General features: G+C 34.0%; 1 protein-coding gene across 1 annotated transcript in view; it reads left to right on the forward strand.

Moving 5' to 3' along the window:
• The window catches only part of fuss (SKI family transcriptional corepressor fussel), a 130,621-nt gene that overhangs the window by 22,235 nt on the left and 80,566 nt on the right, over positions 1-27,820 (forward strand). The window contains exon 4 of the mRNA XM_072546134.1: positions 978-1,831. Coding sequence (XP_072402235.1) covers positions 978-1,831 — 854 coding nt within the window. The remainder of the gene's footprint in view (positions 1-977; positions 1,832-27,820) is intronic.

Below are 27,820 nucleotides of genomic sequence, written 5' to 3' on the forward strand. Positions count from 1 at the left end.
CCCCAGATCACTTTACTTGTACACTGCAGTACTGCTATACCATACCAATCGGAATTAATTCAGTCAAGTAAGTGCTACCAACCAACATGCCTCTCGACGCTGTGAAATTGATTACTCGGCTACTCTTTTCATTTGTGGCGTTATGAGGGCTACATTTACCAATATAGCAATCGTCTTTGCCAAATTTGGCATTTAAATCGCCAATTACACTTTTTAAATTGTTTCGGGGGCATATATCTTAAGCAAATTACAATTCTTCATAAAACTGTTTTTTTTGTTCCTCATCCGCTTTTTTTGTTGGTGCATGTTTCCCTTGCACGCTTCTGTTTATTCTAAAACACATAGTCTGTGGCTGACTTAAAGTAAAAGACTATTTGTTGTGCTCTACCTTGGACTACGAAAGTGTTTCCCAATGTATGTTATTTAGGCAGCTCTAATATATATATTGGTGTCGTCTGGTTAATATCCCTTGACCAATCCACTGCACTTATTGTATGGCTGTAATATCTGACAGGTAATTGGATAGTTTCTCACAAAGATTTTTTTAGTTTTCCACTTTGATATGGGGTTCTTACATTCGAAGTGATGATTTTTGTATCATTAGCCTTAGTTCGTAGATCTGTTGGGATTATCTGTTAAAATAACTGCGGGCATTTCTTAGAGTTTTAGTATCGTATAGAAAAGGCCCCATACTTAGTTCAGTCTAAAAACGAAGAAGCAAGTATAACTGCTAACATCATAAATTAAATGAGGAATATTGTGGATTATGACTTCTGACCATATGATAGCCAGGCACAGGTCTAAATTTTTTCTCAAAGTAGATATCTGCAACGAGAGGAATGGGACAAAAAAAAAACACACAAATTAGGTTGTAGGTTTACAACAGAGCGCTTCTAGATATAAAGTTTTAGTGCTGGATTAATGAAGTTTTAAATTATGTATTTTTCAATAGTAGTTATCTCATAATTTTGTTCTAGGAATAACATGTGTACAGTGCACTCCAGTTCAACTTGAAATCCTACGAAGAGCGGGAGCCATGCCGGTGTCCTCTAGAAGATGCGGTATGATAACTAGACGTGAAGCAGAAAGACTTTGCAAAAGTTTTTTAGGGGACAATGCTCCACCTCGTTTACCAGATGATTTCGCTTTTGCAGTGCATCATGAGTGTGCTTGGGGCTGTAGAGGATCTTTTCTACCTTCGCGATACAATTCTTCGAGAGCAAAATGTATTAAATGTACCGTGTGCGGTTTATTCTTCTCGCCGAATAAGTTTATTTTTCATTCGCATCGTTTAAGCGCTAACGATAAATACGTGCAACCGGATGCGGCCAATTTTAACTCGTGGAGGCGTCACATGAAGCTTAGTGGAAGCCCTCCTGAAGAAATAGTCCATGCTTGGGAAGATGTTAAAGCTATGTTTAATGGAGGAACACGTAAAAGACTACTAGCAAGTTCATTAGTTTCCAGAACTCCAAAACAGAACAAAATAGAGCCACAACCACAACCTATAGTTCCAGCACCCAGAATACCAAACTGCCAAGATATACCCTTACCAATATCTAGAGTCGCAATGGACTTTATCTACCACAAACCTTTAGCTTTTACCTCTTATTCCTCTTTTCCTTGGTTGAAACGTAATCCCATCTTGTTTCCTCAAGACAATCCCTTCTTTCCTATGGATAAAAGCTATCAATCAGCGTTTAAACCAGTGCAACCGGTTGTGGATAGGCCAGTTTCCCAAAAGGACGAAGAGAGCGATGATGAGGTTGATATTGAAACTACTGACGATAAACCGGATGCTGCTCCAAATTGGGATTTTAAGGAGGAAAAGGTGAGTTTGAAATTTTATTTTATTTTTTCTGTACTATTGTGCTTAATTTGGTATATATATATATATATATATATATATATATATATATATATATATATATATATATATATATATATATATATACTCTTTATCCTATCGGAGGTTGGAAAACATTATGGCAAATTTAACTTTATTCACAGCTGTCCTGAAGGATTGAGTGGGACTCATATTAAACCACTTAAGGTTTTTAACCCTAGAATTTATTTTCAAGACTAAGCTTGCCCTTTATATTTCCTTCTATTGTTAGTAGTAATATTGCATATCTGATTCATCTCATTTTATGACCAACGTACTTCATTATTTATTTTTTATTTTTATTGGAACTTATAAACAGAAGAGTCTTTGTTTGTTTCTTCGTCCTAAAGTATGTTCATTCTAACATACTTTAGGACGAAGTTGTTAACGTTTCTGGTACAATCAAAATTTCGATCTAGAATTTGTGGCTACTGTGTGTCGTCATTTGAATGACTACTGTCTTTAGCTTCAGTTTGATGATCCACTTCCTCTTCAGCTAGTTCGCCAAGTTATTTAACTTCAGGTTGTCCTAATGAGTCTGAATTTATAGTCTGAATCGGCGCTATCATCACTGTCGTAAAAAGAATACTGCGCCTTCTTCAAATCAGATAAGTTTTTGACTATATCTTTCAATTCTTTGGCGTGAGTTCGCGATTCATCCTGAAACGCAATAAATAATGTTATTCTAAAAAACACTGCTGGGATAAATGTATTCTCCAATTCATTACTGCTGGGATGTATGTGTAATTCCCAGAAGGCATATATTTCACGCATCCATAAAAAAATGTGCTACATAAATACATTGACTTATCTTTTTTTATTATAGTTTTACCGTGAGCACAAATTTTCTACAGAATAAACGAAAAAAACTAATAAAAGTCTCGTAAACATACAGAGAACACGTGCGCGAACTACAATCAGCCAGTGTTTGATGTAGACAGACCGAAAATAACGACTTTTTAAAGGTTAAGTCCAAGCGAATACTTTACACTACTAAGTTATTCCATCTCAATACATTTTAGAGCCGCGTTTAGCGATGCAGTATCTTTTTAATTATTCTTGGTATCTGTGACCCCTCAGTATTAAAAGCGTTAGGAGGTGTAAGATCTATATATATTATGGTAAGGAAAAATATGAATGTTAAATTATAATATATTATTTCAACAACCTTACCTACAATTCAATTTGTCTCAGACTGTATTCTCGTGGCTCAGTATATCTGTTGTATCTGTAAGTAAGGGAACTAAAAGGAATGATAGAATAATAAAAAATATACATAAATATTAAATATAAATTTACTTTATCAATACAAAATTTATATACTTGCTATATAAAATAAATAAAATTTTCTAACAGATCAAAATAATGACATCTAAATTGAAAAAAATACAAAAACATACTAATCATATGTTCCTAATAAGTTCTTCAATTCTAGGAATCAAATAAGAAAAAATGTTTCTATTCACAAACCGATAACTTCAAAACATCTCTATCTCCCTCTGAATGTCTTTTAAAAATTTTAAATCAAAATTTAATCTGAAAATTGACAGGGCTTCCTCTTCTTAAAATTCTGCTTCTCCTAGTTCTAAATACTTTCCTCCTGGGTCGATCTTTGCCCAAAGAAATTATCTCTTATCGAAATAAACAATCAAATGCTTCTTACAACTCTCCATATCTGGTGTCCTCTCAAAAAGACATGGACAGCCTCGCCTGAGAAAATTTGTTGTTATTAAAAAAAAATAATAAACTTACAATTGTTTGAAAATATCTGCTTTTTACTGTTTGGCTGCTGCCATAAAAATTTCACAACTTTTCCCACTATTCACTTTTTATCCAACCGGCAAGAACACACATTTATTTTGCTTTAATAATTTTATGAAGAAAATTAAAATAACCTTCTCTTCCAAATCTCGTATCAAACTCCCCTTTAAAAATCTTTTTTTTCATACGATTTTCTAAAATCTCTTCCTTGACCAATCAACACACTCTAATAAAAAAAATATCTTTCCGACTCTGGCTCGACAACAAAATCTACGTCATACAATAATTTTGAATACCCCGAAGTCAAACTCTATTTTTGTCGGATATCTTGTAATATTAGGAAAACTCGAAACCGTATTTTAATTTTCAATGTTCAGTCTTTCGTAAAACTCTTATACCTATATTTGTTCTTTCAAATCTATTGAGTATTAACAGTTCTTGAAATCACTTTAAATACTATGATGCACTTTTCACTGGAGTACAAAAATATGCTTATTTATATCTTAATTCTAAAACAGATGCCTGCATATATAATTCTTAAAATATTTTTCTAAATTTGTAAAATTTGTAAATCGACAATCGATTATAACAATATATATATTATACATATTGATAAATGATTGTCAAGTACAGTTAATTCCCTTGTTTTGTTAAAATTATAATAGAAAGTGAGTCTCTTAGCAATATTATTTTAAAGCATATAAAAAAGAAATACTTTACTACTACGATTAAATCAGAATAAGAACTGTTTGAAATCACTTTTTCTAATCATTATTCTTTAATTTGGGGTGCGCAGTAATAAAATTCCGCCTGTTATTTTCAATGTATAAGGGGCTCGTTATAATTGCGTCAATTTCCACCCCTCTTTAGGGAATACACCATCATCACTTGTTAGCTCCGTCCTTTATCAATGACAAACAAAAGAAGGCTTAACAGGGAACGAAACGTATCGAATGAAGATACTATGGATAAACGATAATATTTATTTTTATAAAGGCGGTGTAGAAATTTGGCTTTATTTAATTACCTTCCGAATTACAGGGTGAACAGATTTAATTCTCAGATTTAATACTCAATGAGTATCCAAGCTAATAAGAAATTAACCTTTTTCATAAGTGGTTTTGGAAGTGTGTTCGTTTTATATTTTCATTTTTATACAAATTAATTAATTAGGTATAGCCCAGTCAAACCAAAATCTCTTTAGGATTGGTTTTGATTTTAAACGTTAATCAGAAAAGGTGTCGGTCAAGTAGCCAAGCGGGGCAGCCGGTCGACTTCGCATTTCGCTTCACTGCGGAAATGCTCTAGTGGGATCGCGCTCGAATCCTGGCCCCGTGCACAGAAAAATAACAAGACCAAGGCTAGGCGCACATACATCGAATTTGGACAATCGAACTTTTGTCGATGATGCTTTGCACGCACACTACACGACATTTACTCGATGGCGTTTATTAATCTACAAAGGTTTGTTAGGTGGAGTACACACAATCACAATAAACAACACAGAACTACGTAGCAACACGGAGCGACGTAGCTTGATCAGTGTCCAAAAACGCAACTGGTCCTCTGGTGGGTCGACAAAGATCGTTGTGTGTGCACGCTTTTATTTGGTACCGTTGAAAGCCTTGGAAGGACGGCAAAGATCACGGCAGCCATCAATGAACATGCAGTCGCAGTGATCGAACGTCACACGGCATCGATGCGTTTGGCGATTTTTTATCATTTGTAAACTGGTAGTACTTTTTCTTGGCAACCTTAAATTGCATAAAAATTTAGATGAAAATAGCTTTATATGTATCCAACAATGTCTACTTAACGAATTTCTTGGCTCGCATCTTGAACTATTTTTTTTGCCTGCCTAAAAATTGAGCTTGAGCCTTTTTATCCTATATTCGAAGAGCTATATCTCTGAGCCTAGTGAACGGATTTTAACTCACAATATCTCATTTTTTTATAATGTCAACTTTTTGATGAAATAATGCACAAAATCGTAGAAGATTTATTTTATAGGTCAAGAAGAACGATAAGAAAACTTAATAAAATACTTAATTAACATAAAAAAAAATTTTATGATTTTCAATTAATTGTCAAAATTTAATCAAAAAAGGAAATAAATTGTAGACTTCGCTAAATTATTGGATTTTTCAATACCTTACATACGAGTATTAGTATATTAGTAGATTCCATTAAGTACATTATAAGATACAGCTGTTAAAAAATAGTCAGTTTTTCGAAAATCAAATTGTATCAATTTGTAAAGGGATAGTTTTTTTTCTGACAATTTCAAATTGCATAAACATTTCTTCTTCTTCTTCCTATGCCGTCCCCATTAACGGAGGTTGGCGACCACATTTTTAAAAGCTTCTCTGTCTTTTGCAACGTGGAATAATTCGTCTACAGTCATGTTTGTCCAGTCCCGTATATTTCGCAGCCATGACTTCCTCTTTCTACCTATTCCCTTTTTGCCATCGACTCTACCCTGCATGATGACCTGCAGAAGACTATATTTATTATTTCTTAGTATGTGTCCAAGGAATGCAGTCTTGCGTACTTTTATCGTTCTCAACAATTTTTTGTCTCGACCCATCCTTCTCAGCACTTCCTCATTGGTGACCCTGGCAGTCCATGGAATTCTCAACATTCTCCGGTATATCCAAAGTTCAAAGGCTTCAATCTTGTTAACTATTTGAGCTTTTAGTGTCCATGTTTCTACCCCGTACAATAGTTGCGACCAGACGTAACATTCAACAAACCTCAGTCTCAGCGCAGTATTCAGATTTTTGTCACAGAACAATTGTTTGAATTTTAAGAACGCTGCCCTTGCCATTTCTATTCGTACCCGGATCTCCTGGTCTGGATCTAATTTTGTGTTGATGTAAGCTCCCAGATATTTATATTTTGTCACTCGCTCTATTTGCTGTCCACCAAGAGTTAGTTGTTCATTATTTATTGGACTCCTTGGTACTATCATAAATTTGGTCTTATCTGTGTTGATGTCAAGTCCCATTTGAATGCATTCACTATTTATTGCATCTAGTAAAGTTTGTAGTTCTTCTATACTCTCAGCCATAATTACCGTGTCATCTGCAAATCTCATGGTGTTTATGATTTCTCCACCAATTCTTATTCCCTCTTTTCTTTCCCATAAGGCTTTTCTGAATATGACCTGTGAGTACACGTTGAAAAGCGTCGGAGACAAGACAGGTATATTATTTGTTTCTATATCGTTCACCTTTACTACTGCTTTCTGGTTCCAGTATATAGCCTTAATAAACTCAATGTCATTTTTGTCTAAATTGATGTTTTTTAATTCATCTATTAACTTCATATGCTGCACTCGGTCAAAGGCCTTCCTAAAGTCTATGAAGCATACATATGCACTCTTGTTATATTCCCGACATTTCTGCAAGAGTACTGTCAACGCAAATAATGCTTCTCTTGTACCCATGCCTCCTCTGAAGTCAAACTGAGTTTCATCTATCTGCTCCTCACATTTCTTATAAATTCCATAAACATTTAGATAAAGGTAAATAAATGTATATAATAATGTCTACTTATTGAATTCCTTGGTCCCGACCTTTTACTAATTTTTGAGCGCCTAAATATTAAGCTTTTTACTTCATAATTAAGCAAGCAGCACATGTGGTCCTTAATAATATCTCTCATCTATTTCATTATTCGTCAATATTAAATCATACCGAATTATTAAAATAAATAACAAAACCTAATTTTAAGCATTTATTGAAGCCTTTAGGTGGTCGAAAACCAAAGTTATGACAGTTTTAATTTTGACTTTAATCTGAGGTATTAAATATGTAAACGCTAAAATTTTGCTTAAATTGCAAGTTTTTAGACAGTGACGAAAATTTATATTTTAGGAAATGTAGAGAGCCCTATATTTATTGATTTTTATTATGTTGACAAAAAGTTTAATCTATACAATTTTTGGCAAAATGGTTTTATATTAACGGTGCTAACGGAATAAAAACACTTTTTTTCTTTTTTTTTTCATTTTAAGTGCATTTTCTCTGCGGAACACATAAAATAGTCTTTGTGAATATTTTTTAGTTTTCACAAAATATCAAACTAACATTATTATAAAGCCCTCTACATTTTCTAAAATCTAAATGTTCTCGTCACTTTTTAAAAATTTAAAATTTGACATGGGGAATATGACAATACAAACCAGATCTTAATCCCGTCACATCCTACCTAAGTTCTAGTTCCTAAAAGGCACTTAATAACTATCGACAAAACGACATACACGACAAACAACCCTTATATATAAAAAAAAGAAATGAGTTCCCTGAAATAACTCCTTCAGAGTTAATTCAATTTACACAAGGATAGGGGGAGATTGGTTTTCTGCGATTTCCCAATCTCATTGCACAACGATACCTGCATCTAGGTGAGGAACTAGCCAAGCTAACCTCGACGCTATTTTCTAAAGAAAGTTAAAACTATTTTAAAAGGAATTGTTCCGTTTTTGAATGCATCTGGTATTTTTCTCAACCGGCCACCTCAACTAGTCCAAGAAAAAGTTGCCCACCGAAAATCGACTCGATCGGCGATAAGCGCCGTTAAACCCCTGCCTCGACACTTACGCCGATCTTGAGTCATTAACGAAAAATCGCCTCAAACATAAACAAAAACTCCATGTCTTGAAAAGGGAAGACTAAAGCAAGACTTTACAAACCCTATCCTTTTTCTTCCTCAGCTTTTCCCTTTTCAGGGGTCGATGTTCCTCACTCTTCGTCGCCACTGATTTCTGTCCATCAGGTCTTCTTCACCTAAACGTTTCTCTCTCAGAACTTCTGCCACAAAGTTCTTCCATCTTCTCCTCGGTTTTCCTATACCTCTCCTTCCATAAACTTCTAACAGCTCTCCTGCATCTCACATATGTTTCATTTTTAAGTCTGACATGACTAAACCATTGCAGTCTTTGTTCTTGAATCTTTTTTGAGACTATAGTCACCCCGGCTCTTTCCATAATCAAGTCATTTCTGATCCTGTCCCTTCTAGTCTTACCCAACATCCACCGTAACATTTTCATTTCTGTTACCTCCATCTTCTTTACAGGCCACAATTTACCGCCGTAAACCAACGCAGATCTCACCACACTCTTGTATATCTATCCTTTCAGCCCTTTCCCGATTTTTCGATCACAAAGTACCCCGCTCACTAGTTTCTAGTTAAACCAACCAGCCTGTATCCTGTGGGCAATTTCTCGATCTCGTGTCCCATTTTCCGTTATGTAGGAGCCAAAGTATTTAAATTCTCCTAATCATTCTGGCTTTTCTCCAAGCAATTCTACGTCCCCAACCATTTCTCTTCCTACCAACAGCTCTATCCTTCGTCCCACATAGTTTTCATCTCTACGTCTGGCATGACCAAATCATTTCAGTCTTTGTTCTTAAATATTTTTTGAGACTGTAGTCTTCCCGTCTCACCACACTCTTGGTATATCTTTTCTTTCAGCCCTTTCTCAAATTTTTGATCAGAAAGTACCCCGCTCGTTAGTTTCCGGTTAAACCAACCAAACTGTATCCTGTGGACTATTTCTTGATCTAGTGTCCTTTTTTCTGTTATGTAGGAGCCAAGGTATTTAAATTCTCTTACTCGTCCTAGTTTTTCTACAAGCAATTCTATGTACCCAACCCCGTATACTCCGTTTTCGACCTGCTAATTTTAAGTCCTCCCTCTTCAATAGCAATTCTCCAACACTCCAACTTACGATATCATCAGCAAAGACCAAGAAGCCATCTCCTTAACTTTCTCTATAACAAATTTTCATTGTGTGCTACATCAACTTTAACCCTCTATAGTTCATACAGTCCAAAATGTCCCCTTTATTTTTATACAATGATACCTCTCATTCTTATACACAGCACAAAATCTATTTGACTTTCCCTTCCTCCGCTACTATAGGTAACATACTCTTCTTCAGTCTTAATAAAGAACGTATTGCTGTCAGCCAAATCCCAAGCCACTACAAAGTTAATCACACTATTTCCTTCATCATTCCTTATTCCCATCCCCAAGCCTATGAATCCTGTCTATTCCTGCTCCTTCTCTACCCATATGTCTATTCAAATCAACTCCAATACCCATGTTTTTATCCCATATTAAATAAACACACATACAAATAAAATTAAAACTCAAAAATCTTATTTAGAGTTATTACTAGAACATGGGCTTTATTTTCTATAAGATAATCACATCGACCACGAGCTACCCGTGACACCGTGAAGAGATTACTTAAAAATTTAACAAGCCTCGCGTCATTACGTTGTGCGCAGAGAGATTTAGGTATACCAATGCCATCTATTCAAAGTTTAAAGGAAACAGACATAAAAGAATCGAATTTGCAGAATTTGTAACGATAAAATGTCAAGAAAATCATGAATTTTAAAGGAATATTATATGATTATGTGGTGTGACAAATCAAAAGTTACAAAAAACTAAATGTTTAATAGGCACAATTTGGATTGCTGGAGCGAAGTAAATCAATATTTAACAAGAGTACGTGATGGTCAAGAGCGATGGGAGTTTAATGTCTTTTGTATGATCAGAAACAACCAGGTTATAGCTCTCCACTTTTATAATGGTAACTTAAACGGTTAGAAATTGCAGTTAAATAATTTTATAATTTTTTATTTAAAATAATTTTAGAAATCTGTTTTGTCTTAACGATGGAGCTATCCTCATTGTTCCATCATTGATCCTTTCCGGTGGCTCCCTCGATCACCAGACATATCACATCTAGATCTTTTACATGGGACTTCATAAAAAAGAAGTATATTCCCATCAGATGACACCGTAAATTCCCGTATGAGGAATTTAATATTCTCTCTCTGACCGTTATTTTCCTAGTACCAATATATAAAACATATTGTATTTGCATCTATATTATATGTTTCTATTTAAAGTAAAGATTTCATATCTAATATAAATATTTAGTTGAGACCATTTCTATAAAACACCTATAAACGAGTATGTAATGTAGCCAAGTTTACACTAACCGATATTATCTTGATGAGAAAAGTAATTTAAGGGGTGTATTCTTTGAATAGAGTCCAGCCAGTCATCAATAATATTAGAAAGGTGGTAGATAAAGAGAGCGTAACAGTCGGTAAATATTCAACACAACGTCAAGTATTAATAGATTGACGGGAGCATAGTGAGGGAGGAGCAGGTGCGGAACTAGCGGAAACATTCGCAAGCAAACATCTAACACGTTTTTTATTAAATACATATTTACCGAAGGTAAAATTCCGTTAAAGTCAAAACTTCTAATTCATTTTTACATGTAATTGTAATCAGAGTAAATCTAGACTTCTTAGAGTAATATTAGAGTTATCTAGACTTATTAGAATATTTCTAATCTTCTGAGTGAAGATGGGTTGCATTTACTCAATTAAATACTCAAGCTTGGAAAGAACCTTGTAGACGTATATTGTAGATTTCAAACAGGTCGATTGACCTCGTAGACATTTCAACACTGCGACCTGATAAATTTTTTGTATATACCCCACGTATATATGTAGTCCAACAGATCTAGGCTTCCAGAATTCTCTATTATCGATTAGGAGATTTATTTGTTACTTGGCCAGATTCTAAATAGACCTGTTCTAAGTAGTTGGCCAAGTGTTGCAAACGCAGACAATATCTTCGGCCGTTTCCTCTGAATTTTTGGATCTGCAATATTTATGTTACTCTGTTTATTTTGCCGATCTTATAGAGGTGATATATCAGTAAGCAATTTCGAGTGAGAAGACCTGTGATTAATCTGAGTTTAGTCTTCTGAAGCTCCAAGAGTATTTTTACGTAACTTGTAAGAATGTTGCAATACCAGTTTTGCCTGCCTTTAGTAATGCTTGCCTACACTTATTTCCTACAGCTCCTTTTTCCACTTTCTAACATCCTCCATTATGGGCGCTTTTTTACATTGCAGAATGGCTCTGGTTCGATAAAAGGAACATTAGCTTCTTTAGCAAGACTATTAGCAATATCGTTATCGATAATTTCTTTATACCCTGGTACCGAAACCAAATTTACTTCATTGTGCCTTTTTAGCTTCATTTTTTCATTCGATGGGTCTGCCTTATACTGTTAGCTGTTCTTCTGAACTATCTTTTCTCTTATTAATTTATTTTAATTTTGCGATCTACCTTATTAATTAAATCCTCTATGATCAGTAAAGGATTTAATTAATTTCAAGAGACTAAAGACCAAATCAAAGCGAGTATTAAAATAAAGTAAACCGGATTCTTGAAATAAATTCTTCAGTATTATAACCGCGTACACACCTCCAACACAAGTATGGAACAAAATAAAAAAAAATTAAAAGACACAACACAACATATTAAAAAATATCCGATCTTATCCACAAAAATAATGTTATTATAGATGACCAGAAAATTTCTGATACCTTTGCACAATATTTTTTTGGCAAATGGAAAAACAGAATTAGTTATGTACAGACACAAGATGAACAGCACCCTCCTCAGTCCTTCTCACTTAAGCCCGATCCACTTAACCTACCGTTTACTGTAGACGAACTCTGCTGTTAACTTTCTAAAAGATTCTGCTGCTGGACCAGACGACATTCCTCCAATACAATATTTATTAAAAAACTACACTCGGATACGTTAAGAAAATTATAAGATCTGTCCAATACATTATGGATGGACCAACAGTTTCCCAGGCTATGAAGGAAATCCATTATGATACCAATTAAAACAAACAACTCCGCCTTAGAATTACCGAGTTCATTTCGACCTATTTCTTTAACTGGTTCATTATGTAAAGTCTTAGAAACAATGATAAATAATCGCCTCAACTGGTACTTAGAACGGCACAAATTATTAAATCCATTTCAGTCAGGATTTAGACAAAATAGATGTACTGTGAACAATCTGGTCACACTAGAATCTGAAATTGCATACGCCATGGAAAATAAGAATGAGGTAATAGCCGTTGCTTTAGACACAGTAAAGCTTTCGATAATACTTCTAAATCAGTCATACTCGCAAAACTTATTGACCTCAAATTAAAAGGTAACATATTGACCTTCATTAATAACTTTTTAACGGATAGAACGTTTCCAGTATCCGTAAATGGCAAAATGTCTGCACCAAAAATTGTAGAGAATGGGTTACCACAACATTCTGTTCTTAGCACCACACTATTCTTAATATGGGTTAATGACACTACTCTATGATAAAAGCACCAGTCCAGCAAGCTATTTACTCTAATGATCTCTTACTATTTTGTCAAGGTAGGAGCACAACTAACACATGTGCCTTACTTCAAAACACCCTAGCCCTAGAGAATGTCAATAAGTCGTCAGCAAGAGTAGGATTCGAATTTGCAGCATCCAAATCAGCACCTATCTAGTTTAGTAAAAAATACAGGTCTCCCTAACCAAATTAACAGCTACATGGAAGTTTTTTCTCTTCGTGCAGTAGATAACCAAAAAATCTTAGGTGTAAAGTTTGATAAAATACTGTCCTGGACAAACCATACACAAGAAACTAAGGCTAATTGTATAAAAGGAATTTACCAAGCTCTAATCAGGTCAAAACTGTATTATGGAAGCATGCTCTATATGTCCGCCTGAAACTCTCTCCTAAATTCTCTTAACGTCATTCAAAACACTTCTCTTTGAATTTGCCTTGGTGCCTTTAGATCCAGTCCATCTGAAAGTCTTCATATCGAAGCCTGCCTGAACATTAGGAGACAAAAACTTTTTTTGAATGCCTTTGCAATGGTGTCTGCTAACCACTTAAACACAGCTGCCAATCTTGTGACCAGACCCACACAATTGATGCCCATAGAAAAATCTAGGTCGGTATGCTTAATTGACCGTAAATTACACCAGTTCATTGACAATATCGATTTCTCAAACATGACCCCTATTTATATCTCTCATACCTCGCCTTGGACCTGAAAGCTGCCTACTTTTCACACTAGTCTATGTATATATGACAAAAAGGTAACTCCCACCCTTCTACTTACACAAGAATTCAATAAAATGATAAATATGGAAAAGTTTGACACAATATTCCACACTGCTGCCAGTAAGGATAAACATGGTACAAGCTGCGCAGTTACTACAATAGACCAAACAATAGCATCATTTCGTCTTCCTACAATACAGGGAAATTATATGGAATACATAAAGTTCTGGAAATCACACCAAAAAGCAACAAATGCATAGCCCTATGCACCAACTCACTGTCATCGATTCACTCACTGAGAACCTTAAGCTAAGAACAGCCACTAGTCAATGACGTACACAATCACTGTCACTACTACTACTACTATCGGTTCACAGCGTTCTCCGACGCCTTCCGACTCCTAACCGCCATTCTTCTCTATTTAACCATAGGCCTGGAGGGATTTCTCTTTCCTCTAGTCCTTTTTCAATTCCCTCTTTCCAGCTTCTTCTCGGCCTTCCTCTTTTTCTTCTTCCTTGTGGTGTCCACGTCAAAATCTGTTTCGGAATCCTGTCATCTGGCATTCTCTGTACATGGCCGTACCATATTAACTGTTTTGTTTTTATGTCATCAACTATTGCATGCTTGACTCCCATCATTTCTCGTATTTTCTCATTTGGTATCCGATCTCTTCTTGATTTGCCTGCTGCTCTTCTCCAGAAATCCATTTCTGTTGCTAGTAACAGTTTCTCTGTTCTTTGTTTCATTGGCCAAACTTCACTGCCATATGTGATTACTTTTTTAAGTATGGTGTTGTATATGAGTTGTTTGTTTGCTTTAGATATTGTTTGGTCCCACAGAATGCCGTTCATCATGGATATCGCTTTTCTACCCTGTATGTTTCTGTCTTTTATAGCAGCGTCGAGTGTTCCATCTTGAGTTATCTTCATACCCAGGTACTTGTATTCATCACAGTGTCTAATTTCTAATATAATGGACTGCTTTGTCCCTCCAATACACATGGTTTCAGTTTTCTTAATGTTGACTTCGAGATCCCATTTATTGTATTCTTCTATTAGCTTCCGAGTCATGTAACTCAAGCCGTCATGATCCAGAGCAATCAGTATTTGGTCATCAGTGAAACATAAGGTGTACAGTATAGTCCCGTCGTTGAGAGGGATTCCCATGCCATTACATTTTCTTTTCCACAGCTTGAGTGCTTGTTCCAGATAAATTGTGAAAAGGGTAGGCGAAATACAGCAACCCTGCTTTAGTCCTTTCGTGACCTTAAATCCCTCATATATCCTTGATCCAGTTTTAATTTTTGCAGTCGTTCCATTATACAGACTTTGAACTGCTTTGATAAAACCATGTTTAATGTTGGTTTGCTGTAGGGTTGACCATAGTTTACTGAGGAGTACACTGTCATATGCTTTTTGTAAGTCTATGTACACCAGGTGAACTTCTGTATTGACGGCTATTTTTTTCTCAATAACTTGCGTAATAGAGTACAAGTGGTCTACTGTGGATCGCCCAGCTCTAAAACCAGCTTGCTCCTCTGCTTCGGAATCTCTATAGTCATTTTCTATTTTGTTCTTTATAAGTTTCCCATACATCCTACTTATTGTGCTGTTTACCGCAATTTCTCTGTAATTTTCACACTGATCCTTGCTGCCCTTTTTGTGGATAGTTGAGATGATAGATACTTTCCATTCTTTTGGTAATTCGGCCCCATTCAAGCAGTCTTGAAAGAGTTTTCTCTGTTCCTGGAGTTTGTCTGTGCCGGCTTTCACTAATTCTGCAGGGATGTCACCAGGACCAGGGGATTTTCCATTTTTCAGGGATTTGGATATTTCTTCCATCTCTGATTTACTTATTTGTAATGGTGATGAATTTATACGTATACCTATCGGGTTGTCTTCCATGTTAGTAAATTCTGGTCTTTGTTCTGTTAGTAATTTTTTAAAATATTCTTCCCATTTTTCTGTTGTTATTGGTGATATAACGTCTTTTTTCTTATTATTTCTCATACTTTTAATCAATCTCCAACTCTCTGTTCTTCTTCTACCTTCTACGTAGATGTTGATCTTTTGGCAGTTCTGTTCCCATGATTCGTTCTTTTTTTGAGTTATCTGTTTCCTTACTTTGGCTTGTGCTTCTTTGTAAATTGTTTTATCGTTTTCTGTTTTTGTTGTTAATAATGTTTGGTATTTCCGACGTTTATCTCTAATTTCCTTCTCTATTTCTTTATCCCACCAGTACGGTTTTATTCCTTTATGGTTTTTGTCACAGTTACCCAGTGCTTATTCTGCTGCTAAATGAATCGACCTTTTGATGTGTTCGTAGTGTTCTTCAGTATTTTCAAAACTACCCATTTCTAATTTTTGGTCTAATCGTTTTTTATACAGTAGCTTTACACTCTCATGATTTAAAATGTCTAGGTTGTACCGTACTTGTTTTATTAACTGATTTGACTTGACTCGACATCGAGTCACAATCACTGTCATCAGCTATTATAGCCCGATTGTCATCGGGCACCTCAGTCTCCATAATTTGGATCGCTTTGCATGTAGGTGTCACTGATAATGAAAAAGCGGACCAAGCAGCGAAAAAGCTAACTCTCCCAGTTTTCTAATCGAAAGAATACAGCTCCATCAAGACATCGGTATTGGAAAATGGAGTACAAGTACATACAAATTACACCATATATAACCAAAAATACGATAACCCTATACAAAAAAAGAGACAAAGCAATAATCAGAAGAATAAGAATAGGTCACACTCGATTCATTCACGGTTAACTCATGAGTTCTGGAAATCCACCAGTTTGTGAACACTGTAACAACAAACGCCTTTCCATCCAGTATGTCTTACTTGAATGCAGTACTTTCAGTCCCATCCGACGATAGCATAATATTACTGATACCCTTAGTGATATACTTAATTCGCCTGGTTTAATCAACTCTTTCATTAGTTTTTCGAAAGACTGTAACTATATAATTTGATATGAGATATTTAAAAAAAAATTATATTTATATATTAAGAGTACCTAAATTTTTACTTAAATTTTAAATAAAATATTGTAAACATTGTTTTTAGTTCACGTGTCAATGAAAATTATTTTTAGATGCACGTAAATTTAAACAAAAAAAATATATGAAGACATTAATATAATACAGTGTAGAAAGTATTTATAAAATTCTAGTTTATTGCAATTTCGTAAAGATTTGCTCTTTTAGAAGTAACTTATTTATACTTACCATATTATAATACGAATTTATACGATATCCAGGTATAAAATACAATATCCATAATCATAATATTATTATTTTTCCCCCGAAATAAAATTCTAGCTCCGTCTATGCAGGTTCTACAGGGTGTGTTGTCACCAACCACCCTTTCCCTCGATTAATGTGTTAGTGTTTTTAATCAAATGTAACCTAATACTTAAGTGTTTATGTTTAACAGTGGCAAAACCTTTCAAAATGATTAAATGTAAACAAATATTGATGTGTTCCTGAATTAAAATTGAATTATTTATTTGAATACCTGTAAGTATTCTTTCAATCAAATTACTGGCCCTCACTCCCGCGGTAATAAATATAATTATGTTATTAGTCATTAACAGGTCAACCATATCAATTATAGATTGAAATATTAATATATTATATTATTGTTATCATTAACAACGTATTTGATTCATATGACATCAGTCGTGACTTAAATTTTTTACCATATTCGTTCTACATATTGATTGGTCTTTTGCTTTTTGCGAACAGTATTCCAATACTCAGCGTCTACATTCCTAACCTATTGTTTTATTTTATAAACGCGAAAATTAACTTTTGTGTCATTTGGCTATGACCTTCTTGAAACCAATCTTAAATTTTTGGACTCCAAAAGCATACAGGGTGAGTCATGAGGAACTTTACATACTTCTACCATATGTAGAGTCCCTCAGGGAGCATATCATGTGGCCACTAAAAAATGTCAACTCCTCTTCTTTATTAATTAACAGGGTGATTTGTGTAATTGACCATTTATTTCATTTTACTGTAGTGTTTATACGGCTCATTTGATTTTTTAAATTTTTGCATGATACAGTACACTACTATCAAGCATTCGACTGGTATTAGCTAAACTAAAAAATTCCAGGACTGGCTTTGGAAAAATTAATTTAGGGATTCGTATTAAATATTACACCCTGTATATATTTTTTTTAAAATGCAATAAGTGATTTTCAAACTACATAAATAGCCAATGAAAACGACATATGCGACAATATTGTCGCACTTTTATTAAATTTTTAGTGAACGATCAAATCTTACCAAAAATAGAACAACCATAATGAAGTATCAAATTATAAGGTAATTAATTTAAACAAATGTTATAAATTTCAAACATTTTAATTGAAATGATAAACTGAGTCACTGCACAACAAAAAACAGTAACTACTAACAATATCGAAGAACAATTTAAAATATAAAAATATGTACATAGTTATGATAAACCCATAAATTAGAACTGGAAAAGATACAATAATAACATAATAACATAATAACAAAATAAAAATAATTCAAAATAGATTTTCGAAATGGAACCCTGCAGCCTGTACACATTTTTGTTGCCGAATTGTTAATTGACGTATTGAATTACGGATACTCTGGGGATCGTTTCTAATAGTATTACAACAATGTATAATTCTATCAATTAATTGTTGTCTAGATTATTTTTATTGTTTTTGTGTTTTTGTTTTTATTGTTGTTGTATAGATTATTTTTTTGTAAGACTCATCTTCCTGCGCTTCATCTACATGTCGCTCTGTTGTTCCACTAGGAAAAGTGCTATTTTCTCGCAAATAATTAAAAACTGACCCAAATGTTGGATGACTGGGAGTCCGACGATTAGGAAGTCTCCTGCGGTATTCTCTACTAGCAGCCCTACCATTCCCATTACAGAATCCATAAACAAATATTATGTCTGCATATTCTGTGGTCGAAAACTGATGTGGCATTTTGAACGAAAGTAACAAAAGCTCTACCAAAACTAACACAATGTACTTAACGTAGATATGACAGAAGAAATATGTATTCTTGTAGACATAAATAACAATTGATAATGACAATAATGACAATGGGTATAAAATATCAAGAAACGTCAAACGGTCAACGCCAACCTTCATTTTAAACTTTTTTAGATTTATTTTTATTTAGTACAGTTGATGCAATGTATTATTATTTGACATAAAATTTTAATCATTTACAATCAACAAAAACTAACACATACAAGAGGTTTGACTTTTTAATCAATTTAATTTATTATTTATCGAAAATAATGCCCCAATACGATCTATGAGTAAAAATTTAAAATTGAAAAACAATTGATTCTATCATAGAGATAATACAAAGTGACAGTAAAGATGTTAATTTTCTACGTATTAGATTATGTTGTAGGAACTCATTTTAATTAAAATGTTTGAAATTTATAACATTTGTTTAAATTAATACCTTATACTTTGATACTTCATTACGGTTGTTCTATTTTTGGTAAGATTTGATCGTTCACTAAAAATTTAATAAAAGTGCGACAACATTGTCGCATATGCCGTTTTCATTGGCCATTTATGTAGTTTAAAAATCACTTATTGCATTTAAAAAAAAATTATACAGGGTGTAATATTTAATACGAATCCCTAAATTAATTTTTCCAAAGCCAGTCCTGGAATTTTTTAGTTTAGCTAATACCAGTCGAATGCTTGATAGTAGTGTACTGTATCATGCAAAAATTAAAAAAATTAAATGAGCCGTATAAACACTACAGTAAAATGAAATAAATGGTCAATTACACAAATCACCCTGTTAATTAATAAAGAAGAGGAGTTGACATTTTTTAGTGGCCACATGATATGCTCCCTGAGGAACTCTACATATGGTAGAAGTATGTAAAGTTCCTCATGACTCACCCTGTATATTTTGTTCATTAACAGTTGCATTTAAACAAAATGTTGATTCGTTAGAAAACAGGATACAGTTTTCTATGTTTGCATCTCTTTCGAAAGTAGACGCAATGAAGATAGACAGAGTTATCTAAAAAAAGAAACTCAGCAAGAAATTAATATTACGTAGAAAAAGAGAAACATTTATGAGAACTACAGGAAGAACCCATATAACTAGCAACAGATAATATGAAGAAGGTAATTAGCGAATTGAAAAATAGAAGAGCCAGCGGTCTAGAAAATAATTCAGCGGAAATGATAAAAAGCGGATCAACAAAGTTGATCAGGGTGATAACACACCTGATTCATAGGTGCATTAACACGCAAAAGATACCAGACGAGTGGATAATAGGATTTCTAACATCATTTCATAAGAATGGATGGGAATTACAGTAACATCAACGTTTAAAAAATTATACCCAAAAGTTATCAAGACTTAAGTGAAAACGAATACAAGCAGCAAGAAGCCAAGGAACAATGTGTGTCCCGAGCAGGACGTTTGTGTGTAAATTATTTATACATTAAAGCACATAATAGAGAAAAAAGTAAACACAGGAAAAAGCCTCTATCTAACCTTCATAGATCTAATAAAAGCATACAAATTTTATTTGAAAAATCCTTTTAAAGGGTATAATAATTTAAAAATCTTATCGGACTACATCACAGAACGTTTTCGGAATGAATATTCCATCACCAGTGCTTTTTTTAAAATAAGTATTACTACTTTAATTAAAGCAAACGTGAAAGTTAAATTTTGACTAGGATTATAACAAAAATGTGGTTTAATACTTTACTTCAATAATTTAATACTTAATTTAGTTATATTTTGGCTGACAATAATCTAGGATCCTTAATTTAATGTTTAAGGTACAAAAAATATTAAACAAAATGATAACCGAAAAAATTGACAGCACACTTAAGGAATCACAAAGCGAATTCAGAAAAGGCAGGAACTCCCATCGTTATATATTCCCCGACTATATATTCATCGACTCCCATCAAGTCACTGTGTTTTAATGAACGTTACATCTGGTTCATAAAAGTGTGTATAATTCGAAATTAAATCTTTTGTGCCACTGCCCTTGATCGTTTATAGCTCAAAATATTTTGCGGAGTATCTTACTCTAGAATATTCCCAGAAGTCTTTCATCCTTCTGCGTTAGAGTCCATGTTTCCGCCCCGTATGTGAGGACCGGCCTCAGCATTGTTTTGTATATAATAATTTTAGCTTGTCTTTGGATATTTCTTGAGTGGAATTGTTTTTGGAGTCCATACTATGCCCTATTTGTAGATTTATTCGTTTTTTAATTTCTTTGCTTGTTTTATTGGTAGTAGTCACTAGTGAGTCAAGGTATGTGAAGTTGTCAACACGTTCAAAGATATGTCTTTCAAATGCTGTTTCCCGTTCCTCATTTGCTATAGGATCCTTAGTAACCAACATGTACTTGGTTTAGTCTTCGTTGATGACTAGACCGACCTGTTTCGCTGTCGTTTCCAATTCTAGGAAATATTGCTCAACATCTAGCTTGCTACCCCTATTTTGACAATTTCATCAGCGTATGATAAGATTTGTATCGATCTGTTGTAAATAGTACCGCCGTCTCTAATTTGTGTTTTGGACTGCCTGTTCCAAGGCAATGTTAAATAGGAGGCAAGCCAGGAAATCTCATTGTCTGAGTCCATCCTTTATCTCAAAGGATCAAGAATTTTCTCCCTGTATCCTAACGCTAACTTTTAAGTTAAACATTGTCATTCTCGTTAATCGGATAAGATTTTCTGGTATACCAAACTCACGCATTGATTGGTATAGTACTGTTTTCTTGACGCTGTCGTATGCGGCCTTGACGTCGGCGAATAGATGATGGGTTTCAATATTAAACTCTAATGTTTTCTCGAGGATCTGTCTTATTGATTCAATCTGATCAACTGTGTAAACTTGTAGCTTTTCTTAGAGAATATTTGCTAGTATTTTGTAAGCATTTGTTAACAGAGTTATACCTCTGTAGTTGTCATACAGGAGTTGATCGTCTTTTTTATGTAATGGGTATATCACGCCTTGAGACTATTTACAGGACATAGTCTCATTTTGCCAGACAAGAAATAAAATTTTATGTTTTGCTTGTAGCAGAGCGTCGCCACCATTCTTGTAGAGCTCACTACAAATTTGATCAGTTCCTGGTGATTTATTATTTTAAAGCCTTTTAATGGCTTGGGCAACCTCTTCAGTGTTAGATGATCTTTCGTTTGGGCTAAATAGATTCCAATAATTTCGATCTGCTACGGTGTTATCTGCTTCTTCGATACAATGGCCGTTAAATTTTGCGTCGAAAATTTCAACCCATTGGTTCAAGATTGAGGCCGTATCACTTAGGATATTTCCCTCTCTACTATTTCCCTTAGTACTAGGGTACTAGTTCATTAACCATTGGAAATTGACCCCTAATAAGTTCAGCGACTCTTTTAATACCATGTGCAGCAAACTTTCTATCTATACAGCCCTTGCTGTCCAATTTTGGACATAGGCCTCCTCTTCCTTCTTCCACGTCTCTCTATTGTAAGCAGTTTGTATCCACTTTGGGCCTGCGTGATTCTTCAAGTCATCTGACCATCTCATTTGTGGCCTTCCTCTTTTTCGTTTGTAACTATATGGTCTCCAGAGTATAATCATCTTATTCCATCTGTCGTCTTTCTGTCTTATGGTATGTCCAGCGAACTTCCACTTAAGTTTTGCTATCAGCGTTAATACATCGGTTACTTTTGTTTTGTTGCGGATCCAAGTATTTCTTTTCTTGTCTGATAGCCTGATGTTCAGCATTTGCCTTTCCATGGCTCTTTGGGTCTTTGCTATTTTTTCCATGTTTTGCTCTGTAAACGTCCAAGTTTGAGAACCGTAGGTGAGAACAGGAAGTATACATTGGTTGAAGACTCTTATTTTTAAATATTGGGGGTATTTTCTATTTTTTAGTATATAGGAAAGTTTTCCGAAGGATACCCAAGCCAACCGTATCCTTCTATTTATTTCTCCGGTCTGATTTTCTTTATTTAATGTAACTAGTTGTCCCAAATATACATATTCTTTTACTTGTTCTATAGTTGTTTGTGCAATTGTAATTATTAATTCTTCTGGTTGGTTAGTCATAATTTTCGTTTTATTATAATTCATTTGTAGACCTATTTTTGTTGATTCGCTATTTAATTCATCCTTCATATTTTTTAATTCTTCCCTTTTATCTGTTATTAATACAATGTCGTCTGCATATCTCAAGTGATTCAAGTATTGGCCATTTATGTTAATACCCCGTTTTTCCCATTGTAATTTCCTCATAACGTCTTCCAAAGCTTAATTGAATAGTTTGGGTGATATAGTGTCACTCTGTCTGACTCCTCGCCGCATCTTAATGGGCTCCGTTTGTTCAACTATTTTGATGGATGTTGTGGCTTGATCATATATATTGGAAATTAAGTCCGTATATCTAGGGTGGACGTTAACAGCAGCAACTATAAAGAAGTTAGCGGCTCTAGAAATGTGGCTGTATCGACGCATACTGAAAATACCTTGGACAGACAGAGTGACCAACACAGAGGTATTAAGACGAATGGGTAAAGAGGTGGAATTGTTAACAACTGTTAAAAGGAGGAAAGCGTCATACCTGGGCCATGTATTCCGTAATGATAAGTACAGTCGGCTACAGCTTATCGTGGAATGCAAGATTGAAGGTAGAAGAGGTCTGGGCAGAAAGAAGAAATCCTGGCTGAAAAACTTGAGAGAATGGTTTCAAATACCAGAAGCTGCGAACATAATACATGCTGCACAAAACAGAGAAACCTATCGTTTGATGGTCGCCAACCTTCGGTAGAAGACTGCACATAAAGAAGAAGATATCTATAGTCTATTCTCCCATTTTGCAAATACTTCTTTACTGCCCAATGTTCCACCTTATCTAATGCTTTTTCAAAGTCTACAAATGCCATATACATTGGGATTTGATATTCGTTGACCTTTTTAATTAATATTTTTATCGTAAGCAGATGGTCGCTTGTACTGAATCCTTTTCTAAAACCGGCTTGCTCTCTTGACTGGTAATTATCTAACTTAGTCGTTAATCTGTTTGATAGTAGTTTAGTTAACAGTTTGTACATTACATCCATTAGCGTTATGGGCCTATAGTTTTTCAGATCTTTTCTATCGCCTTTCTTAAATAGTAATAGTGTTATTGCCTCGTTCCATGTGGTGGGTATTTGTTTTGTGTTCAACATTTTATTCATTAGTACATAAAGGACTTCCACTGTAGTTTTCCCCCCATTTTTTAGCATTTCCACCGTTATTCCATCTTTCCCAGGAGATTTGTTTTTCTTCATTTTTTTGAGTGCCTTTTTTATTTCATTTTTACTAATTTCTGGTTGTAGGTCAGAGTTAACGTTCTTTATTTTTAGTTGTAACTGATTACGGATTTCTTGGGTTGGTTTTTGTTCTGTTTTATAGAGATTTGTATAATATTCGTGCGTTATCTGTAAAATTTCTTTTATATTGTTGGTCTCCACTCTTTCTTTGTTCTTTACGCTGTTAATTTGTATATTTCCCAGGTTCTGCTTTAAGCACTTCATGTTTCTATTTTTTTTTTCAATTGTTTTCTCTATCTTTTCTTCCTGTACTCTCCGTTTACACTCCTTGATATTTTTTCTAATAGTTTTGTTTATTTCTTTGTATTCCATTATATTTCTGTCCCCTTGTTCTAGTAATGTTCTTCTTGTGTTCATAAGAATCTTTGTTTCCTGGGATATAAAACTTTTTTTTTTGTTGTTGTCTGTGCTATTTATTTACCCACTTTCATTAGAGTTTCAGTAAATATCATGTTTATTTCATCGATATGTTTGTGTTCTATATCTTCCTTGGTCGGAAATATTTCCTTTATTCTCTCTTCGTACGTCTGTTTTTCTTGTTTTAGTTTTTCCATGTCTAATTTCTGATTATTTTCCATTTTCTTTCTTGTTTCAAATCTACTATCAATTATCAGCTTGGCTCGGACTAGTCTATGGTCGCTACCAGTTGAGAAGCGATTTAGGGCTGTTATGTCTTTAACCATGGATTTTTGCGTTGAAAGAATATAATCAATTTCGTTTTTAGTTTCACCATTGGGACTAATCCATGTCCATTTTCTTTGGGGTTTTTTCTTAAAGAATGTATTCATTGCATATAGTTGCTTCTCCTCCAAGTAATTCATCAATGTGTGTCCTCTATCATTTCTTTTGCCGTATCCATGGTGCCCTACTTTGTCTTCTTCTTTATATAGTTGTTCTACTATTTTGACATTGAAGTCCCCGATTATTAGCGTTAATTTTGATTTCTTTTCTTCCATAGCTGTTATGTCTTCGTAGAAATGTTTAATAATATCTTCATCGCTGTAGATACTTTTTGGAGCGTAAACCTGTATGATTTTTAAGGACGTTCTTTTTAATTTAAGCATCGTGTATGCTACTCTATCCGATATGCCCTTGGTAGATTGTATCTATTTAACTACTTTTTTATTTATTCTAAATCCTACTTTATTGTTGGTGTTTTCTTCGTTACCTTTATAGTATATCAAATTTCCTGATTTTAGCTGTATTTTTTGTTCTCCTTTTCTTCTTACTTCGGATATGCCGATAATATCCCACTGTATTTTAGTCAGTTCTTCCTCTAGTTCGTGGATTTTAGTGTCTTCGTTCATGAATCTGATGTTATACGTTCCTACATTTATTTTTGTCAAATATTTGCCTCCACCAGAATCCTTGAGGCGAACCGGTTTCCCGGTGTGGGATTCAACATCACTATAATTATTTATTTTTATTTTTCGCTGTCTTTTACCATATTTACCAATGTTCATCCATTCAAATCAAATTCGATACCGAGTTCATCGAGGTACCCTATAAAAAAGTATGTCTAAGTCTTTTAAGTCTTTTTTACATTTTGTGCTAATGAGTTTAATCCAATGTTTTTATTTTTTTTTTAAATACACAGAAATACAGTGGAATTATTCAAATGGTAATTCTAATTGACTTTTTTATTGCTAAACCATTGCCTTCGATATATAATTTAATCTGGAGTTTTGTTACTTGTTAGATTTATATAGGGTATTTAAGTAGATGTTAAGATTTTTATATTATACTTATGTTGTTCAAGTATTCGTAACGCAACAGTTATTTTAATGAGATCGTATTTTCTAAATTTCTGAGAACGATCTTTTGGTTTTTGATTTACACTTTTGTATATTGTCTCTATTAAGAGTTGTGAATAATTTTTTTTAATTAGACACTATATTTAACAAATTTACTCAAATATTAGTATATGTTCGCACTTTCCAACGTAGTAGAAGATAAGGGTCTGGTAAAAATAATGATATCACGAACCGATTACAGATTTAGAAATGTGTGACAAAACTTTGTTGTGAAAAGTTGTTTAAATATTCTCTTCTCTGGAAAACATAGCAAATACCGCAAACATATTATCGGCAGAGATCAACTAAACTACACTGTCAACTATCGATAGCAACAATATGAACGCAAAAATGAGCTATATTGGAACCAAAGAGCATCTATTGATGTTGATCGTAAATTTTCTGAAGGATATAGATAAGGATTCGTACGATACTCGTATGCGCTACTATTTAGTTCTGTACTTGGAGTACATTTTCAAGGTAGCTTTAATCACATGTATTGTGGGATATTATGTAAATAGGGGATTAATTAATAATATAAGGAAAAGGCACGACGTAGTGGTAATCGCTGGAAGACTTACAACGCTTGTTAGAAAAAACAAATAGAGAGCCAGCAATCATTATGGACTGAGCATGAACTAGAGAAAAAAATAATTATACGATGTTTTTTAATGATAATAATACCCATCTAAAAAGAAGAACACTAAATAAGAAATACATTGCTAAAAGCCTAATAAAACCTTATAAGTCAATTAAGTTAGTTTTTTAGTCACACAACTGTACCTATAGACGGGTTTGACAGGTGAAATGTGTAGTATGAGATATTACACAAAGATTCTCACCTAGGGATTCATCAATTGTTTAGTGGAAATATTTTTAAACAAACAATCAAAACGTAAAAACTCATTATTTTGCTCATAACTTAAAAACTTGTCTTTTTAGAGACTTGACGTCAACAGACAATTTTTTAGAGCAAAAAAGATACACATCATGAGATATACTAAATTAAAATCGCATAATAAACAAAACAGTTATTGCAAAATAAACAAAAAAAATCACTGTTTTTAAATATTGTTAATAACTTTTTTATTATTTATTAAAATTTGTTTAAATGTACCTGAACTTAACCTTGCGTTGGTCGCATGGTTAAATGAACCACCATTAGTCGCAGGTGAGCGTGAAGCTCACTTGTCATGTATATGACTTATTTTGACTTTTTATGAGTCAAAAAAACAAAAGGCATAAATATAATGATTTATTTATCAAAGCTAAAAAAAGGCAATATTTTTAACAAAATACAAAAAGGAATAAAACATAAAATATAAAATTTGGTGCATCTACATAAATAAGCATAATTCTGAAACAGCAACTAGAATAAAAAAAAAATTACTCAGATTCAGGAACTTCGTCGCGTTCACACTCTGTGCAAATGGTGATTGTATGTTCTTTACAAATTGCTCTGAAACACTTGGCGCATTTTGACGCTGTTCTTCGATTTTTTTTCTTGGGGAAATAGGAGCATTTTGGCCTTGCACCTGCTTGACTTTCCTCAGGAACATCTCGTTTCTGTGTCAAAGGAAGATTAAGATATTTTTTAATTTGCAAAGTTAGCAGAAATGGCAAGTTTTGGGCCGCTCTTTTTGCATATGTGGGGTAATGAGTTGTCTGGCTAAAATTTTCAGATGCTCACGTCTTGCTTGGCAGGAATCTAATACATTTGTCCTAAAAATAATGTTTCCATTTATTCCAGCAATGTTTAGCACAGTAAAAAAACAGTCAATGGCCACCTACATGTGATTCTTGCCACTGAATAAAGACTCTTCAGTTGGTCCACAAAATCTACTCCCGATTTTGTTGATTGTAAAAAGTAACTACTGCTGGTTTGCAAGCTTCACCACTTTCCTCGCCAATTTCGTCATATTCATGGAGGGTTGACAAAAGCAGGACATTCTTATTTTTTTTTGGGACGTGCAAAACTAATAAACATTCACGACCAAAAGCAAATAAACTGCTACGAATTGGCCTTTCTTTAGTTGCAACAAAT

Source organism: Diabrotica undecimpunctata, chromosome 10 (genome assembly GCF_040954645.1).
Source record: "Diabrotica undecimpunctata isolate CICGRU chromosome 10, icDiaUnde3, whole genome shotgun sequence".
NCBI lineage: Eukaryota > Metazoa > Arthropoda > Insecta > Coleoptera > Chrysomelidae > Diabrotica > Diabrotica undecimpunctata.